The 21,476-nt window shown below is 44.9% G+C and overlaps 1 protein-coding gene across 1 annotated transcript in view; it reads right to left on the minus strand.

Annotated features, from left to right (window-relative positions):
- Window positions 1–19,339, minus strand: part of LOC137780506 (solute carrier family 22 member 23-like) — a 31,347-nt gene extending 12,008 nt beyond the window's left edge. The window contains exons 1-4 of the mRNA XM_068568815.1: window positions 18,812–19,339; window positions 12,290–12,393; window positions 12,057–12,211; window positions 444–612 (exon numbers count right to left, since the gene is read on the minus strand). Of these exons, the coding sequence (XP_068424916.1) occupies window positions 444–612; window positions 12,057–12,211; window positions 12,290–12,393; window positions 18,812–19,234 (851 nt within the window). The 5' untranslated portion in view covers window positions 19,235–19,339. The remainder of the gene's footprint in view (window positions 1–443; window positions 613–12,056; window positions 12,212–12,289; window positions 12,394–18,811) is intronic.
- Window positions 19,340–21,476: the final 2,137 nt, after the last annotated feature.

Here is a 21,476-nt window from a genome sequence, read left to right on the forward strand (position 1 = left end):
CTTCAGACGCACCATGGTAGAAAACCAAGGCCTTTGATAATAACTAGATTCTTGGCTTTGGACATATCAGCAGATTTGCGTCGCAGTGTACATCACGCTAGAATGAATGGAGGAGCAGGCACATTGCCTGAGCTTTAGCTTCATATAGAGATACTGCAGTCACCGTGGAGGTCTTTGCAAATGAGTTAATGAAAAGACATTCAATTCAGCCGGGAATTCACCGATGAGAAGAATGTCCTTGAAGGGACTTTCTCCTTTGTTTGAAGCGCGTAAATCTGCGAAAGCCTCTTCGGCTTGATAAGGCCTTGTTTACACAATTAAAAAGAGTTGCCTGGAATCTAACACGCGTAGAATGCGACTGCAGCCGCTGACACACATTTCAGTCTCGAGGAGAACCCGAGCAGAACAACGAAAGGCGGCGGGTGCTCGGGTCTTTTTCTCACCAGATGTACGAGAGCATCAGCAGCAAGGGGCAGGTGATGACAGCTTGGAGGACCTGCCAGTCGCGACAGAGGTATGCCACCACGGGCATCAGCAGCTGACCGCCCAGCACCACGAAACTGGCCACCATGGTCATGGAAAAGCGCCATCCCGGCAGACACAGCTCAATCCCTGATGGAGAGAACAAAGAGGAGAAAAAGAAAGAGAGAAAGAGAGAGAGAGAGTGTGTGTTAGTGGGTTTCCCGCAACAGACAAATACACAACATAGGCATATACTGCAATAAGGCAATTATCCAAGTCTCAAGATTTTCTTTTCAATAGGACACCAACTTTTTGCAAGTTCAAACTTAGCTGTGTTATAATAAGATGTATGCAGCCCTAAATTAAAATAGATTGCACCAAATTAAATTGTTCCCAGGTTGAAATTGGTTGTTGCTCATTTAGTATCATACAAATAATAAATAATAGCATATTGGTTTTCACATCCGGTAAGTGTTGCGGTAACTGGCTGATTGTTTTTTTTTTTTTTAATGGAAAAAGTTTGGCATATCTGACTGACTAAACTAGGAACATTTTAAATTGCATTTCACCAAAATAACATGACATAATTCTAAAATGTAATGCCAGTGATATGACATAACAACATCCGCTCGGTTAGCACAATTGTGTATTGCTAACTCACTCTAAACGGCATGAAGGCTACAACTCTGAAACTGACATGTTTTTTTTTTTTTTATAAATGCATGCACTAAAACATAGAAAAAGAATGAACAAAGTAAAGTAGTGCATTGACAAAGCGTTGGCAGTTAACTTGATTGTCAGACATCTCCTGGCAACCGATATATACTTTACCAGCTATAGCATGTTTTCATGGCAGAAGGCCATTTAGTAAAATCACTCATTGGAAAACCTTTACATCCACTTAGTAATGGAGTCACAACTCAATCCAGTATTAATATATGTATTTTTGAAACAATATGGGGTTTGACCATTCGCTCTTTCCTCATGCCGACAGAAACAACCCGGAGCTGATGAATCAATTAACAAAACAGAGCAGCACCTCTGACGAGGTGAGGCAGACAGGCCGGGACATGGAGCCCGACAGTGATGATGACGACGATGCACATGACAAGAGTTGCTCATCGTTCACAACTCCCATCGTAGATTGTGACTACTGCTTTATTGCCGTGTCTTTTAACACAAATAAACCCTCCTAATACCAGTTGACACTTGTCTCACTGAACCAGCGTCAGAGCCAATGACAAGCTAGCTGGCAAACAGGAAAGGTGAGTGTCTGTTGGTGCTGAAATGTGACTTAATCTAAGTAAACTTTTTGATGATGAATCCCGTCCCTTTGCCAGCAAGAACGTCACACATTGCTGGTTTCAAATCCTTAAATGGGAGGATCTTTTCTGTTTTGTATCAGTATGAATTTAATAGCGTTGGACTATTGATAAGGCAATTCCCACTGGGCTCTGGGAAACCTTTAAAAACAAATCCTGCCATTTTATAGATGACATGATTAAGAGATTCCAAAAAAAAAAGGAAAAATAATCAAGGGGGTTCTCAACAAATATTTGTTTAATTTTAGAGCATTAGTACATAACATATGCGGTGACCTTGAGTAAAGGCTGAAAAGGCCCATGTACAGTTTTTGTGGTTGGGACAGTAGACAGACCAAGACAGTAGGCCGCTGTGAGAGTGAACTCACCAGAAAGAAGTTCCTTGTACTCAATTCTCCTCTATCAGAATGGCACCGATTCATTCAGCCAGCCATTAGCATGCACACCACACTGGCAGCCAGCAACCACAGACAGTCCAGCCTTTAGTTACTGCAGTGGAGAGGGTAGCCTCGCATCAAACCGGAGCACAGCAAGCAGCGCTGTAACGCTGCTATTCCCTCAATGCCCGACTCTTTTGTCCCGCTCCATTCATCCCTTTTTTGGAATACTTCAATATTTTTTCTTTTCTCTCTTTCTTTCTAATGGGTCTTTTCTGCTGCACAATAATGTGAACAGTCTCCAGATGGGCCTTTCAAGGTGACAAGGCCAGCATAATACAGTGGGTGTCGCGGCCCCCTCTCTTCATTCCAGTGGAAGAGACCGGAATTTCAATTAGGACATGCCCCCTTCTGAGGACATGAATAATGCTCTCTGTTCACGGACACTATCGCAGCCGGAATGACAAAGCCAGTGAGCTGAGAGCAGGGCGATGGGTGCAAGACCTGCTGAGTTTGAACCAACTAACCTCAGGACCCCCTTGTCTGTGTCCTGCCCTGAGAAAAGTGACGGTTCACTGGTTACGAACTGCATGGGATCTGGAATTCTTACAGGGCGTCCTGCGCACTGAACAGGCCACTGCAACGTGACCGGAAAGAGTACATCCTGTGGTGAGCTATGGAAAAGTGCTCACACGCACAGACTTATGACAATACTGCCTATATCAATTATACATTAAATAAGCGCATCTATCTATCTATATCTATATCTATATCTATATATATATATATATATATATATATATATATATATCTACAGATCTATCTATCTACAGATCATGTGGCATATTGTTTATATATCGATCTATCTATCTATCTATCCACATATATATACACATATATATAAACAATATGCCACATGATCTGTAGATAGAGCTGCAGAATAAGGACCAGAGTCCTGAGCTCCTTACAACTGCTGACCTTAATCCTCCACAACCCACTATATCAGCATTCCCACAATGCCCTTCTGCAGCCGGTGTTCTATTGACATTAATCTATCACAAACTAATCTGATGACGCATACAAGAAACTCATCTGAGATGCCAACTGAGGGTCTCTGGTGAGACTCCCTCTCCCCCCCATGTGCATTTGGACACATGGTGTACAAAGTGGAAATGACATCAACACACAAGACAATAGCCACTTAATGAGGATGATAATCCCCAAAGAGGCTTTGGCTGGTTTGCTGACTTTGGCAAAATAAGAGAAGGGAATCAGTCTCTGGTACACATCACAGTAGCTCACTCGCCTTCTGTGAAGTACGCAGCTCCGTCAAGGAGAGCCATTGTTTTACAAGCGAAAGAGATTGCTTGACCACTAAATGCACTTAGGCAGCCACGCCCTGTACCCACAGGCTAATGTCACAACCTTTCACTGGTCACATGAGGTCCACGTGGCCCGGTGGCAGGATTTCACTGCCTAATCCTGAACACTCAATCTGTTAAGTATGACTTAATGATGAGGAGACTCTGAGGCATTTCTCTGTGCTGAAAGATAACTTGGGGGTTTTGCTTGTTGTAATGATGCAGAATTATGACTAACTCAAGTCTGGAGTGGCAAAGCCTTCTTGCAGGTGTCACAGCAATGTGCAGCTGTGTTGCAGTCGTCATCACGCAGCTGTGTTCCCGCCCTCACCTTCCGCCTCGTTCACTTCACCGACTGTAAAAAATGATCACGCCTCACGGTGAGAGTGACACCAGATGGTTCAAGACCTCCGAATCACAATCAAAGGTCTGGGTTTGGTGCTCATGAACCGTCATTTCCTTCAGTTGGAGAGGGCCTTCTTTTTCCCCCCGTTGTTTGTTTTTTGAACAATTGCCGAGTTGCAATTCTCTTCCATGAGGTATGTTACTATAACACCCCCCCCCCCCCCCCTACGGGCGCCTTTCGTGAAACAAACCTATTCATCATAATGATCTATGATTGAGCGCCAGCTAGTGAGCCAAGTGCAGATCAGATCTTCCCATTTATGTATTGAACCATAACCATAGGTGTGGGTCTTTGTGACATCTCATCTCTTAAGCCTCCCTGCAGTCGGAGAGACAATCGACCGTCATCTACCTCCACCGACCTAGACACACCCATTCAAAATAGTGACGAAAAAATGGCTACGAAAAAAAAAAGCCTTCTACTGTACACATGGGTGTGTTATTGTAGTGACATCTGGTGACTGTAAAGCCCAAAGATTCACACACTCATGAAAACCAAGGCCCCTTGTGCATCCTGTATGGCATCTGCATGAGTTATGTTTCCTCACAATAATATTCAGGCCAAGTCTTTTTTTTTTTTTTTTAAAGATGCTCACGGCCCGAGTCTTTCTTACACATAATAATGTTCTAAGGGAGCTTTTATGCCCGAATGTGCTGCACGCGGCTCATCCAGACTATCCTTGGTGTGTGTGCAAGCTTTCATCTATACATTTGCTGGAGCTCCAAACCTTGCAAAGTGGTAGTAAAAGATGGAAATGCTTGGCGAGAGCAAACTCAATTCAGGCAAAGGCAAAGCTGCTGATGAGTTTTTTTTAAGTGCCTCCTGTGAGTGGCAGGCCGGTGCAGCATCGTCAGCCAACGGTACTTCCCTGATTAGGGGGAGTTACTGCAGATCGAAGAGACTTTTGTGTGAAGGCAAACTGCATCCTCAGTGGAACATGGCGACCAGACAGGAGAAGAAATCAGACAGTGTGGGGGCGAGCGCACACGTCTCTGAGAATAGGACAGCTTTGGGTACTCGTTGCATTTTACTAGGACATAATCATCCGAACAGCGATGGCAGAAAGCCAGCCCTACTGCTGTTAGATCATTGATATTCTGGACACATGTGGGTAAACTGCAGTTTATTTACAATTAAATGACATCCAAAGAATCCTGTGAGATTACGCAGTATTTTTTCCCCCACTTATAGATGGGTGATTGTGTTAGTGCAGAGGAACCTCTCTTTTTTTTTTTACAAGCACTGAAAATGGGCTATTGACAAAGAACAAGGCAATCCCCATTGATAAGTGCCTTATCGAGAAGTGCAAAGAATGCTAACTAGCCACAGGCACTTCTTCTTGATCCATGCGTGTGGTGGAAATCAAACCAGAAGTAAATCACAACCTGGAGAGTCATTTCCTTTGATAATGTTTGTGTGGGTTTGTGTATTCTAACTAACCCACCACCTTGCCACTTCCTCCTGCACAAAAACCAAGCTATCGGCTCCCCGGGAGATACAGAACAGTGGCTGAGATGCAGCTCACGAATATAACACTACGTCCCGAGTTGCCTGAACACAAGATTTTACTTTTGGTCAGGTTGATGCCTCTCAGCCTGACCAAACATGAAACGGCATGCATTTTTTACACTCCTCAAAGAAAAAAGTGCAAAGGTTGTTCATGCTGTTTTTGACAATCACTGGACTTCACTCTTTGCAATTTGCAACATGAGATAGCTTGAGGTTACGTCCTGCAACGCCTCTGACAAATAACAGGGGTTAAGAAGTCCACCACCAGCATTAGGTCCTCCAGAGTGTGCCTGTTAAAAGAAAGAAACCCAGCTGGAAGATATGCCTGTAGCCTAATGCGTGAGGCGAGGAAGTCTGTTCTGCAACCGAAAAAGCTAACTCTGCACAAAAGGGAACTTTAACCCTGCTTACAGAAGGGGAAAAAAAAACAAAGTTTGCACCTTAACCCATTTATCAGACTGCAGAGCGGAGTGTGTGGAAGGATGAGGACGGTGCATCATGGAAAATACATTTCTTTGGCTCAAATTCATTTGCAGTCTGCACCTAGTCCACATCTGTGCCCCACACCGCCTCTTCGAGTAACCTTTTGCATCCTTTTCAGGTGTCTCTTAACATCCAAAAAGGGACTAGGAAGGCACAGTAAACCTGATGGCAGCATGTTATCTCTGCAGCGGTGTGAGGCAGAGCTGGCAGCTGTCCTCGGGGAGACATTGCCATATGATGGGTAATGAAAAGCTTCTCTCTTCACAGTCCAGATCAGATCTGGCACGCGCTGCCCGGGTCAGGCCATTCTGAGCGATATCCATCGATGGCATGCACATGAGCAGTTTAAACACCGAGAGCAAGATGGGTAAGGAGAGCAAACAAAGCAACGCCGTCTGGCAGACTGTGCCAACAGACGGGAATCGGACATTGCCACAAAGGAAGCCGTTTACACAGATAAATAGACACAGAGCCTCCATCTTTCTGTGCAAAGAGAACAGGAGGGCACACAGACAAAAGCTCCTCGTCAGAGGCAACACAGGAACAGTGAGGCAGACTAGACTGGCCTGGCCTAGCCTAATAAATGCAGCAAAGCACTGCATCAGGAGGCATGCATCCCAGATCATGCCGTCTGCATAGAAGGGCACTAGTCCACTGTCATAAGGAAGAAAGCGTGCACACATAGCTGGGGAAAACCAGTGACCACGTAAATTCTCACGGTGGATGATCAGATGAGAGTATACGAGTGTCACATTACCAGTCATTTGCACTTGCATGCTGAATAGGAGTCCTAAAAAAAGAAGAAATGTTCAAAATGCCCTTATTGTGCTCTATTTCTCTCACATTTCCGCTTACACGCACAGTCTATGAGCAGCAGATACAATATAAAAACTGAGTATTGCTGCGTATGGCACAACTGCACGCTTTGTGTACCGTGACATGTATGGCCGCAACCTATACCACGACAGGGTCCACATGCACATCACTTCGTCTCGGGCTGAGCAGGAGGGGTGGGGCAGGTCGGAAGCCCAGGGATAGTCCGTGTCAAGCCTGCACAGATTTTTTTCTGAGGCATCACATGAGCAGAGAAAAAGTGGCACACTGCACATCACGGTTGCGTACTGCAGCCGTGATGTGCAGACTTTAAGGGAATGTCCCGGCTGCACTACGGTAATAGTTTGTGGTATAACGTTATCTTCCATGTGCATGTGTGAGCACCACTCATCCTCATCCGGTTCACAGCCCAAAAGGAGTGAGAGCAAACACCAGCCTCACAATCAATACAGTCTGAGTGGCGGGGTGTGTCAGCAGCAATATCACCATATGCACATGAATAAAGAAAAAAATTCAAGGAATGAATAAAGAGCGCTTTGACATTTCACTTGCTAATATGAGGTCATATAAAAGTCGTTGAATAGACGTAATGTGATACGTTTATCTATCTGTCAAACAGTCCATTTCTCTCCTGCTCATTCGGTCCATTTCACTCTTCTCGTTCTCCATCTTCTCTCCTCGACGTGACAGGTTTCCATAAGCAGCAATCGTAAATATCAGTCAAAGCCTGTCGGGACAACAGAAGTAACGTATATGTGGTGTGCATTTGTAGCGAAAGGCTCATTTCAAAACCAGAGAACTCGCTCAATCTGGACAACAAGGTTATTTACGCACATGGAGTGGTCCCATTATTAGCATTCGGTGGCACATTGCAACAGGTTTTCTAAAGTCATTTTACATTGATCATCCAAAACATTTTTTTGGTAAATGACCAAATACAAAATATCAAATTCTACTGGGAAATATCCCTTGGCTAGATAAAATAGCATCTCAGAAACAAGAATGTGTAAGAAAGAGAGTGAAGCCCCAAAAGGAATACCATCCGGTATTAAAATATAGGAAGTGACTGTTTGAGCTGGCCATATTTTCAAAGCTAAATTATCATCTTGAGGTTGTGCCAGGACAGCCTTTTCCTTGTTAATCATCACACACACAGAGTAGTCATGAGTATGTATGGCAAAGGGTACCGACAGGGAAGTTATGAAGCTCTTTATGATGCATTACACAGTCATGTGGTCTTTCTGCATCTGTATTTCACTCTTTGTCTACTGTCTCTCACTCTGCAAGGCCTCACACACACACACACACACACACACGACATGTAGAGGCATGCCTCGTCTCATCCAGGCAGGAAAGTGAGGAAGAACGCCACTCAAAATAAATTTGTTCCTTACCGTAAGGCCATTATGCAGACTTCTCAAAGTAAACATCCTGCCTCTTATTAACATTTAATAGTTGCTTTCGGGAAATTAAAAGGTGCAAGATGAAAACCATTACGCTGGAAATACGTACGTACACACACGCACGCGCACACACACACTTCAGCTGGCATTCGGAGAGACACCGCCCACTAACCCACAGTTTTTTCACAAATGACTTACAGTATGTGAACTTTTTTTGTTGCTGTAATTATAATGGTTAACTGATTTTTGGTGTAAATAAATACTTGAGGGGAGAAAGAAAAGCAATGTATGTCGAGTAAGCGTCACAATCTCTCAAGCTGAGTGCTAAATGCCCTTCACAAAACCCCCGGTGCAGCCAGCTAGCATGACTCAGCTAGCTGATGTGCAGCATGTGGTTGTATGCGAGGGCGGTGGTTGGGTGAGGGTCGGGGGTGAGAAGGTGATGTCATGTAAAAACACATTAGTGAGCTGCACCACGATGCTAAGCTACAGGCAATGGGAGCTTGGCCTTTGACTGGTGCTGGGATGCTAAAAAAAGGCTAACCCACGCTGATGTAGCACTGGGGTATAAATAGCAGCACTTTGCCAACATATTATAGATTCAACGTACTGTGCATTAACCAAGTTTATGAAATAGCTCAATGTTAACATTCAGAAACATTTCACTCTCACTTGTGGTGGTGATACATTTGGAACTTGTCTCTCAGTCGAGCATTCTTCAAAAAATAGAGTTGATAAATCCGGTTTTCTCCGTCCCTTTGTGGAGTTTCAACATTCCTCTCAGTCTGTAAGTTACTATTTTATCTACTCATATTAGTCGCTAGTCGGAATTCTCTCCTTTTGTCTGAAACCACAAGGCACCAATTATCTTTCCCCTTTTTGTTCCGTCTCTTTGTGGCAGTTAGCGCTTAGGTGTCACATCAGATTTGGGCCCTACAGTGGGGCCCGACTTTGACAGGCCAACCTGGCGGAACGAATAGTTGCCATGCACAAATTGCTCTACACTCTCGAGAAGAGGCTCGCCCATTGAAAACCTACTGGATTTTCTCAATGATAGCTCCAGGGGACAAGGTCATCATATAAGGGTTCCAGGAAGGCGTTCATTCATAAGAACGCAATTCTATCGAACCAAAACACAAGGTTTGCAATTATGCAAATGTTTTATTGTAAATTCAAGATCCATGAACTTTGGCTTAATTGTATCTGGATTGATGAGGAAGGGGGGGGATTAGGGTAATGTCTCCCGTGCAAACACAGCGGAAGCTGGGACTTGGCGCCGACTTTGTAAGCAGACTCGAACAAAGTAAGGCCCCAAAAGGAGGGTCATTTGGTTCACCGCGTTACATACAGAAATGCCATGTGACCGACACAGTCTCAGGACTATAATGAATATTGGCTTTTGCTTTGCTCTTAGCATGAGGCCCACTGACAAAACGCCTAAAAACGAAGCTTCGCCCCAGTAATGTGTTATTGAACGACTGTGCTCCTCCTCTTGGAGCCGCTCTCGTGGAGTTTTGTCAATACAGAGTGGCTGCAGGGTAAATATCACGTGGCAGAGGCCACGCATAAGCAGAAATAAGGGCGACAGAATAGAAAAAAATATGCAAAGCTCAAACAAACGTATGTCCGGCTCAGCCTTGTCCAGGTTGAGCACTTGCCACTATTTAATACTTCAGTAAGAAGGTCAAAGACGGATGTACAATTCATTTCCAAAGAATCATAAGGACATGTTTGACGAGTAAAAAAAATAATAATGGGACTTAAATTAGTCTGCGTATTAATAATTAATAAGTACCTAAATGCCATGGAGAAGCCCTCAAGATCTGTGATGACTAATTAGATGACAGGTCTATGGCTCATTTTGTGCTTGTTAAAATGAGGAGCTGAAGACTTTTTGCTCTGAGACTGAGGCTGTGAAGATGTGTTTTTTTTCCACCACCAGACTTAATCCTGGTGGTGAATGCGCTTTACTTTCCTTTAAAAGCTACAGAAACTTTAAAACTACTATCTCAGATAGTAAATAAATTGCTTACTGCTCCACTATGCAGAACACATCAGATAAATCTAATCTTTTGTCGATGGCCAACACAATAAATATGTGTTTACGACAAGATGAAAAAAAAAAGGAAAAAAAAGATTATGAACTGCAGTTTTAAGTCTCAATTGTACAATTTAGCAGTGGAGCTTTTAAATGAGGCTATACATGGAGTGTATTTATGACTTACCAATTCAATGTATTCCTGATTTTGCACTGCAATTTGTCTGTATATTTCACAAGAAAACTGCAAAGACTATACAAACCAATGGGCATTACTGTACATATTATGTTCCAACCACAGGGTTGAGAACCTCAGATGTACTGGACCATGAACTGCAGGCTGCTGTGAAAACAATGGACGCAGATGTCAAGTTAATTTAGAATTGATAGGACACCAAACTGCACAGCTTAACTCCACCATTTTTGCCTCCCTCCGTCACACCCCTCTCTCCTTTGTCCCGGCAGCAGACCAAAAGGCCCTTCTATTTCTGAAGTGGGGCGAAGTTTTTCGAAGGCATACATTGTGGAGTACATTAGGATGACAAGGACACGAAGGCCCCTTCTTTCATCATCTTGCCCTTGCTCTCTTCCCTCTCATCCTTCCCTCCACTTTTGCCACTTAAACCTGCTGTGGCCAAAGAGGCTTTTAAGGCTCCGTTGCGGAGACCAGGGAGTGCATGAGCTGCATGGCCAATTATAAAAGGCGCCAGCAAATAAACTAGCGACAAATAAGAGAAGACTTCAATCTCCTCCTGCAGTGATGGGTGAGACTATAAGTTACCACACCATCCCCCCAACCCCTTCCGCCTGAAAATTTACGAGTTCACTTCAAGGGTAGGGAGGCTGGTACTGGTTGTTGTTTTGTAATGAGAATTTATCCCGACAATGGCATTCAATTTAATAAATGTCAGAAGGTCACCGCAACACAATAACTCTTCTTTCCGCTGAGCTGGAGACAAGAATAAAAGCACAATAGGCTTTTGATAAGGTGTATCTGGTGGGAAAGAGAGCAACATCAGTGGGAGGATACTACGTATTAAGAGCGGGGCGGTACGGGTTTAATTAACATTGCGAACATGATCACAGCATTACTACAATACGGATATGTTCCAGTCCTTAAGCATGTTCACCACATTCATCAGATTTAATCAGATAATATTAAATCAAACAAGTTTTAAAGCATTGTAGTCAAGACCACCTAAACCGAGACCAAGTCATGACCAGAGTGCATCGACACCGGGACCAAGACTTTGAGGGGTTGAGACCAAGTCAAGACCAGGACCGAGGGCCGAGGCAGAGCCAGCCTACGTTAGGACCAAGACCAGACCGTTGTTGAGATCTTTTGAAATTATTTTTTTTTCAGTTACGGTGTTGAAATATTTACTCCGTCCCAATATTTTTTTTTTTTTTTTTTACAGATATGTTGTTTCATTGTGGTACTCATATGATTCCATACCTGAAAAGGCCTCAAGCTAAATGAGTCAGCAAAAATATTCACCATCAACACATAAGTACTCAAATTTGTACGGACTGTTTGGCAATCCCTCCTCTCCTTCCCAGGAACAGTGATTGTCCAAAAATAGCTTACACTACACACGTAAACAGGGCTGTCAAGATTTGACAATTATGTTTATAGGACTCCAGAGTGATTCAATGAGTTTGAAAAATAATCACATAAAAAAAACAAAAAGAGCAATGGATTAACCGTACTTCTGACAAATTGTTTAAAAAATGACCAAATATTTCAAATGGTGACTTTGTTAAACTGCATTTCTGCTGCGCCAGCTCGACAACAGCATGAGGGCGACGTGGCATGGCAATGGGTAAGTTAGAGAGCGGTTAGCGAGAGGTGAAGACTTACTGAGGACGTAGAGGGAAAGTGTGATGCCTGCCAGGCAGAAGCCCTCAAAGAAGCGCAGGGTGCTGAACATGGGGACGTTGACGGAGAAGGCCACGGTCAGACCGAACACCAGCATGAACAGCACCGATATTATCAGCACCGGGTGGCGGCCGAACCTACGAAGGAAGGTCAAAAAATGAGTTCTGAGCTGGGGAATATGGTCAGATAGACTTCTATGTGGTGCGAGGACTTACCAGTCAGCAAGGATTCCAAACGTCAGGTATCCAAAGATGGACCCCACCAGGAGAGAAAACTTGGCGATGTGGACTTTCCATGCAGAGTCACACACCAGACTCCACTGTAGAAACAAAGGAGTGCTGCCATTAGTTCCAAGACATGTGCGTCGGGACCAGCAGAATGGAAATGGAAGTGAAAGTAACAACTGTATTTTCTTTGATAATGAGACATTATTTCATGCATTGACTCGGCCCCTACTCTAACTCGGTTTTATTTATGTGGCATCACCACCACTCAAACAGGGACGTCCTTGCACTTCATCTGATACAGACTTTTGGCATAATACTTTCATTTGCAACTGTTTTTTTCCCCCTTTCATTTTCTGACATCTCATAGAATAATCCGAAATAATTCTGTGTTCTAAATGAAAAATTGGTTTAAAGCAAGACAATGTGGTACTTCTGTGCCAGACAGAGCACCATTCTGCAGTCAAGTTTCACTGAAGAAATTGATGTTAAAAGCCTCATTGCAGACTTTAGTGCTTAACTATTGGTCTGTAGGCCCAATGGTACCCAAAATAGCACAAACTAAACTAAAGGGCCATGTATGTATGCCGACAATTTCCTTCGTCAACAATCAAAGTCCACATAAGCTGACGCGTTATGTTGCCTTCTTTGTGCCTTCTCTGTGTCAAAATGCACATTATTACAGGCCAACTCGGAGCCTCCTCATCTCCTTCGCCAGCATAGAGATTTCCTATGCAGTGCAAACCGCTTTTTGCATGAATCAAGCACGCCCTGATTTATTTTTTCCCCTTTCTCGACGCAGTAGCAACAAGTCGTGACAAACAGACTTTGTACACAATGCGAGTAACGATCGTAGGGAAAGAGGTGCAGCAGCAAACGTGAAGCCCAGTGGAGCGTGTGCACGTGAACGTCGAAACAGAAATCAAACCCAAACCTGCAATCTGGCTACCGCTGACATAACTATTTAACAACCCTTGTTGAAAAGTTGATCCTGAGAGGAACACAAGATTCATTTCAGAGAGGAGGTGGATATCAGGGGCCTTTCAAACATAAGCCCTACAGCTGTCAGAGGGGCGCGGTGGCCATAGCAGGTGCCAGTCTGGCCCAATTCTACCCAACCTATTCACCAAAACACTACCACTTCAAACACTGGGGGAAGATATATCGCCATGTCACGAAAACAATCATATTCATTACATGTAGCAGCCCAACCTAGTCCTAAAATAAAAAGAGCAGTTTGCTCTTAAACTCCTCTCCGGGGGGTGGATTTAACCTCTCATAACCTCGCCCCTTAGTAACCCGCTCCGAATGGAACGCTCCAGGATTACCACGAGCCACCAGGCCATCACATGATGCAGGCATGCCACTCATTCATAGTCTCAGTATCGATGTCAGCAGAGAAGAAGACAGAGGGAAGCAAACAAGTTCCCCATTGCGCAATCACTGCACGCCTGAACTGTTTCAAAATACAGAAATACTGAAGCCGTGACAAACGTACTGCTCATGAGACTCTCGGGTCTGCATTCACGCAGGATGACTGGACGACTGTGGAGACGAAGGTTTGATGACTGCGGAGAACCCACATCTGCGGGTCACCACTGGCAAGATGACCAACTTTTGGAAAGAAGCTGTCACGCGCCAAGCTGTCACGCGCCATTAATGCGTTTAGTTTCGGCATTTTCCAATTGGTGCCTATTGTTAACCAGGATTCTCTCCGGGACCAACGCTGTGACCGAGTTCATGCGAATCATCAAATGGGCCTCCGGTTGCACAAGTGGGGGAGAAAAAAAAAACAACAATATGGACAGACTTTTAGCCATCGCAGAGGAATCCAGTCTAAGCTGCTCGTCGGCTGCTTATTATCTCTGCCGGTTGCTCCCCCTGCTACGGTCTCGCTCATTTGGGAGAAATGACAAGAAGTCAGCGTGTCCAGAGATCAAATATGAATCTGAAAGCCGACAGAAAATGCAGAACAATGAAGGGCCAAAAGCCGACTCGTGAGAATCCCCAGGGCGTCCCGCCGGCCTCTCTCAAATGACCGGCCACCAATGAGCAGTCAGCGCCAGAGAGTCTCATTAGCTCAGATGAAGAAGACGCTCTCAAGTACAGCTGCACAACTCTGCTGCACTCGGTGAACCACGGAGCGGTGGGTGGGTGGTGGAGCGGGAGGGGGAGGGGGAGAGCACAGGAGGGGAGAGGAACAAAGATTATACGACGTAGAAACAGCACATGTGAAGCGAATGAGAGAAACGCAGCGAGTGAAGAAAGGTGAGGAGAACAGGCGGAAGAGAGAGAGAGGGGGGGGGGGATAAGGGATGCTTGAAGCCGCTGTGAGCAGAAACAAATGGAGGGACTGCTGCATAGTTACTGCCTAGCAACAGACGATCAGCGTGGCCATCCGACTATTTTCTGCCTCCAAGTGCAAATTTTAGCACCACTCCCGCAGCACCAAAGGGTGGGGATCCTGTAAAGTGCTGGTGGAGAACAACAAAAGGACAAATCGAGGAGCTCTCTCTCTCTCTCTCTCTCTCTCTCTCTCTCTCTCTCTCTCTCTCTCTCTCTCTCTCTCTCTCTCTCTCTCTCTCTCTCTCTCTCTCTCTCTCTCTCTCTCTCTCTCTCTCTCTCTCTCTCTCTCTCTCTCTCTCTCTCTCTCTCCCTGGTGGTTTTGTGAACCAGGAAACAACACGCATCTCACGTTGGTGACGCAGCCTAAGGGGCTCCCAGCGTGGGAGCGAGTTTACATTATGGAGGTGGAACCACATTTCAAACATGCACGCTTGGCAAGAGCGCTGATGGCGGTTGTGTTTTACTGCTGCCAACAGTGACAGATGGGGAAACGGTAAACCTTTTATCCTCAATCTATCGTCCATCGCCTCCTTTTGTTGACAGTTAAGAGCCATGAGTGCACGTCTCTCTGTCCCCGAAGAGACCTTTTAACTATGCAACACTCCTACAGCCTGAATTCCATCGCGCAGCCCTCAAAACAAACAGCCGAGAGGGGGTCAGACACCCCGCAATGTTTAACCCTCTCTTTATAAAAAAAAAAGAAAACTTATCAGCGGCACACACACACTTTTATCAAACACATTTTTGTCGCGCACGTACGCACGGCGAGCCTCAAAAGAGCTTTATCTTTGGGTCGCACAGGCGTCTTTCCTCCTGACGCCGTGATTGGCTGTCATTGTGCGCTGACTGGGTGTCTGTGGTGGGGTCATTGCCTTCCAACAGCTGAGAACATTTCAAAGTGTCCCACACTGATCCTGGGTCTGTGGAAGGAGCCAGCCAGCTGGGTAAATAGTATGAGGGGACACAGACCCCAGAGGCCTGCACGGGTGTTCAACTACAGTATCGTCTTCCAGATCTGTGGGTGTGCGACCTCCAGCACGGCGATACGGGGTACGGGTGTGCCCAACAATGTGCTGTCACAACTAATCTCCCTTAACACTCCTAAACCATTCTCTAACCAACAAGCAACATTATTTAAACTAACGACAGTTAATCATGAAGTGAGGGATGAAAATAAAGGTTATTTTGATCAGCGATTGGTCAATCTGCCCATTCTGTTTTGAATAGATAGAATGCAAGAAAATACTTCTTTTTTTTTTAGTGCATCATAGTTTTCAAGGTTTTTTTGTTTTGTTCAAAACCGAAAGAGTTTACGATCACATCTGGCGAAGAAAAGCATCAGATCTGCACAATGACGAAGCTGTAACCAGAGAATAGCACTTTTGCTTTAAAATGACTCAATTTAAAATTATTTCTCTGTTGATCAACAAATAAATGAATCCTTTCAACACCAACGAATCAAAAGAAATAGATTTATCATTTCAGCCAAAATGCTAGCTGCTAAAATAAGAGGATTTGCTGCTTTTCTTCCAATGATCATCATTTTAATACTGTTTGGGTTTCAGCCTGTTGAAGTTGCATTATGATTCAACACACACACACACACACACACACACACACACACACACACACACACACACACACACACACACACACACACACACACACACACACACACACAACTCTTTTTCTCTGAAGCTGTTCTCGGCTGTTCACTATTTCAGGCAGGCAGCTGCTGGCCAGCTGAACGGGAGCGGAGCCGGATGAGTTGCAAAGAGACTCTATCTCCGAGTAATGATACATTCTCAATTCTCAGGCTCAGTCCAATTAAGACGGGACCCTGAGGAGAGCTTTGCCTCAATTAGTACGAGTCTCCACATTAACCACTTTGGCTCCTTCACCGCCACCTCGACCTCCTCCGGCTCCATCGAAAGCCTTCTTTCTCCGACGCCTTGAGGTGAAGGGGGGGGGGGGGGGGGGAGGGGCGTGGGTGAATGAGCAAGAGTGAGTTAATGAGCAAGCAACATGCTACCGATCATGGAGGCAAAACATACGTTGTATGTGATAGGCAGGGATGACAGTAACACGGGGGTCACGATGTGTTGGTACATTTAGCATTTTCACAGTGTTGGCACTCTGCTCTGCTGTTCTCTTACGGGATCGAGTGTCACAGATAGCTGAGCTTAGTCATGTGCAGTTATGCCTCGGCAATGCAAACACAGGGAAAAATGCCAAGTCATCACTTCCTGCTCGAGTGTCACATCCTGGTTTCTGTGCTGCTCGTGAGGGGAAAATTGGGCCTTGGAAGAGCGAAGGACAGGTTGTCAAAAGAGATAAGGAGGGAGGAGGCAGGGAGGGGGAAGACAAGTGAGTGTTGTCGAATCTGCTTCAATTTTGGCTCCAATCTCAGGGTTGGTCCCCGTGTCATCTGGTTCAAGTTCTCCTGACGTCGACCTCGTCGGAGTGTGGACCGCATTGGTCGGGGAAGACGAGACACTTTTACCAACTGCTCGGCCCCGTCACAGATCTGCAGTGGTGGTAGTGTCAACATGACATTCTCCATATGCGTGCAACGGCAATACAAATATTAGTATCTACAGCGCCAGCGACACTTCTTTGCTTTTTGACCCTGTGAGAGAACTGACATTTTTCGGATTGTTCGTAACACAGTTCCACCCAATGGCTTTCCCCAACATGTGACTTCATAAATCAGCTGCAGCATGAGAGTATTTGACTGCCTCTGTCTATAAAAATTTTTTAAAAAAAAGGTTTATCAGCTTGGCTTCAGTTCATGCAGCCCCTCCCCAAATTACCCAGAGGACAGTAAATTCAATCAAGACTTAAACTGTCCCACTGGCTGAATTAGAATGCCACTGTTGTTGTTTTTTTAGTTTTTTTTTACACTTTGTGCAAACGGGGACGTTATCAGTGATAAGCAGATGTGCTGTTGGCATCAGAGTGGATGCAAGCCCAGGGGTCATGACCCCCTTCCTTCAAGACTCTTCCTGATGAACTCTTTGCACTGTGACAAGAGTGCAGACTAAAATGTCATTTACTGTTTGTTTTTTTAAAAGGGTGTACATCAATATATTAAGAGTCTTAATTGTACTTGATGGAATTAGTCTTTGTTCTTAAGATGTAATCACAGCATCCCGTCAATACTCATGGCAAGTCAGTACTCAGAGAGCCCTGTGGATCAGGTTTGCATCTTGATGGGCACGCATGTGTGCATGCAGCATTGACGATTGTAGAAGAGCTGATATGCATCGTGAGATCAAAATTTGAAAAAATAAATCATTAAAAAAAAAAGAAGCTTCCTCCTCCAGTTCGAAGAACCACTATGATGACTGCAGGCCTATGCTGCTGTCTCCTCAGCCTGGCCCTGGCAGATAGGAACATAATACGACGCAATATTGGCGTGCGTGCGTGCGCAAAGACTTCACATTAGTGCTCCGAATGAAAAGCTACAAGCACATGTCACTGCTGTTTGAGTAAGGCAGCCATGGGGGCGGGTGATGTTTGGCCAGGGATGGGGTTGCATTATTCTAAAGTTGCGCACTAATAACCTTTGCTCCAAATCAAATAAATAAAAAAGGACTCCACGTCTATTTAGACAACCCGCAAACTATCCCACTCAGACCCTGGCGCTTTGGATTGCCCAATGCTCCGGTAGTGGTGGTGGCGTCTCTCGGCCATAGGTCACACTTTGTGTCAGCTGCTGCGATGACTGACTCCGCTCACTGTCAGCAAGATGCACGCTTTCACAAACACGCACACGCGCACACACACACACCACAGACACACATCCATGTTCCAGTGTGAACCCAAACCCACGAATGCCTACAGAATAGAAATGGCTCAGCGCCAGAAGGGCCCACTGTGGAGAAATGCACGGCCCAGTGGAGGCACAGCCGCAACCACGATCAAGAAGCTGTCACCTTTTCTTTTTTTTTGCCGACGTCATTTTATGCAGACTGATGCTGCTGCTGCTTAGATTGTTATTGTTGTTTTGTGTTGTGTTGATAAGTGCCATCATTTCTCCCGCCCTACTAAGGTAAATTCATCGGAAGAGGATTGGTGCGGGTGTCGGGTAGCACGCGTGCATAACGCGTACAAAACGATGGAAAGGATGTGTCCACCCACCCATTCAAGAGGGGGACCGCTTACCTTGGTGACCACGTTCTGTGCAAGTCCCGTGTGCAGCTCGAACGTCCACTCGCTGCAGCCACACTGCGCGTGGTCCGTGTCATTGTAACTCCCATTGTCATAGATGGTCCGCGCGCTCACGTTTTTCGGACCGTCCGACAACGAGGAATGGCTCGCGGTGCGATTCGTCAGGTTGGCCAGCGGCTGGATGCATGTGTTGTTCGGCTGGGCCAGGAGGAAATTGTTCGAGTACTGGCTGAACCCGATAAACAACGCCGGGATCCATGTCAGCACGATCAGCTGTTTCTGGTACTTCCCAAACCCCCCGAGAAACGGCAGCACGGAGCCGTCGATGCGCGTCAGCAGCTCCTGCGACGTGGTTTCGGGGGACACGAAGCCGTTCTCCGGTTGACGGTCCTCCGTGTCGAGCTGCACCACGGCCATCGCGGTTCCGCCGAGAGATGCCTCCGTTGTGCTGCGAAGCCGGGGTTGCAGTGCTCTACCCCCCCTGTCGACTCCACAATGCGTCAATGCCCCCAGCTCCGGCGGTGAAAGCCGTGCGCAGTCAATCACTGGAGTGGAAATAAGACGCACCTCTTTATTATCAGGAAGCACTTCCCTCCGTCTGCCACCAAAAAAAAGAAAAAAAAGAAAAAGAAACCCAGTGTGGGACTAGATGCGATCTCACGTTCCGGAACAAAGGCAGAGGGAGTCGCAGGCGGTGGGGACTATCTCGTGGTTCTTTTCCGTCGTGTCTCAATCACCGGCGTCTCTGTCAGTCAGCTGTGGCGGCCCGAGCCCGAGGAAGTGGTTCCCGAGGGAGCCACAGGTAGACACACCTGCCCGTAAGGCTGCGTGCTGCTGACTCGACCCCAACATGGCCACCTGTCGTCAGTGGTGACCACTTTGACACCGAAATGCTCACTTTTAGTTGAGCAATATCAGCTCCTGGCTGGCCGGGGAATACAAATAATAAATAAATGCACACACAAAGTATTCAGTAAAGACAACAGAAGCCAACTTTTTTTTTTATGTAAACACACAGTGTTCTCATGATAGGCCACATCTATTGTGCAACCAAGTGTATGCTATTTAATATCAGACTAGAACCAAACAGAGTTATCCTTGATCCACGTAGTCTTTTTGTTTGTTTGTGGTTGTTCATGTGGAGAAATTGGAATTCCAAACATTTTGCAGGAAAGTCACAATATCCAGTATTTTGGGTTCTTCCAAGAGAGACTGACACACACTATTGTAGATGAAATATGAATAAGTAATACAAAGATTCTCCACGCTCAGTCGGCTACAGATGTCCTATCACCGGGGGGTAAGAGGAAGAGAAGGAGGAGGAAGAGCAGGAGGAGGAACGAGCTCAGTCTCCGCCCAGTTCTGGAGCAAACAACATAACAACAAGCATGCAACTTCTACTTTAGCTGCCAGCAAAGGTGAATAATAATAATAAAAAGATAGCGACTCTTTATACAACTCGCAGATGTGAGCAGAACCCTCTCGATCACGGGACAATGCGGGGAGGGAACAGTGGAGCCGCATTTAAAGGGCTTTGGTCTTGTGTTCTTTGTTGTCCAGGCTGTTAGCTTGTTGCTAATTTAATGTAGCCGGGTTCAGTGGTGTTATGTAACTATTTACTCAAGTGATTCTGAGGTACCATTTTAATGCTAATCTATGTTTTTACTCCACCATGCTTCTGTTACTAGTGACTTTGCAGATTCGGATTAACACAAAAAAAAATTAATAATTATCAAAAAAATATGATCTGTTAGCTGCAACGTTTAGTGAGGTAAATGTGAATGCAATCAATAATTATAATCCCAGAAACATAATACTGTATATATGCAAATTTAAAAATGGGCCATTCGACATAACCAGTGTGTTTACTTTTGTATGTCATTATATTGCGACACTAATACATTTGTACTTTTACTTGAGTACAATTTTGAATGCAGGACTTATGCTACCCTGTGATGTGTCCTACTTGAGACAAATATATTTATTCTACCACTGCTCGGTGGTAAAGACAATAATTAATAAATCTAGTCCCTTTCATCAGTAGACCTAAGTTATTAATGATGCGGTTCCTCTTCTACCAAGTCTGGAGTTGTAAATGTTAATTGGTACTTAAATGGATTTGCTTCCAGATGGTCTTCATCTCCTGGCAGAGTGGTTGAACCGAACATTAATAAAGTGAAGAAACAAAAGACACATATTATGCCGGAGGACTAACACCAGTTGGCTGATTTCTCATCCCAACCTGGCAACACATAACGTTCCCTTATTAATCTATAAAGCATTAATAAATAATGTATAACCTATCAATAAAGCCATAACTTATTGACATTTTATAAAGTGTGCCCTGTTTGGAAAGAGGGTTCATTTTTTCATAGTAACACATTATGTTGACATTATCTGCTCTGATGCGCATTGTAATCAACACATTTCATTTAATTATTGTCAAATAATTGTATTTATCTGAATAATTTTGAATGTCTCGCCCTCATTTGACTGAAATCCGACCACTGTTTTTTTTTTTTTTTTTTACAAATAAAATGTGTGGACTTGAATATAATCAGACACGCTTTGTCGCAAAACTAAACTTAATTATAGTCTCACATACATTTTCTTTTCTATTATGAATCTGATTGGACCTAGATTTCTTTGAATTATGTAC

The sequence above is a fragment of the Clinocottus analis genome, unplaced genomic scaffold, assembly GCF_023055335.1.
Source record: "Clinocottus analis isolate CAN_PGR_092001 unplaced genomic scaffold, fCliAna1.0.p SCAF_11, whole genome shotgun sequence".
NCBI classification, from domain to species: Eukaryota; Metazoa; Chordata; class Actinopteri; order Perciformes; family Cottidae; genus Clinocottus; species Clinocottus analis.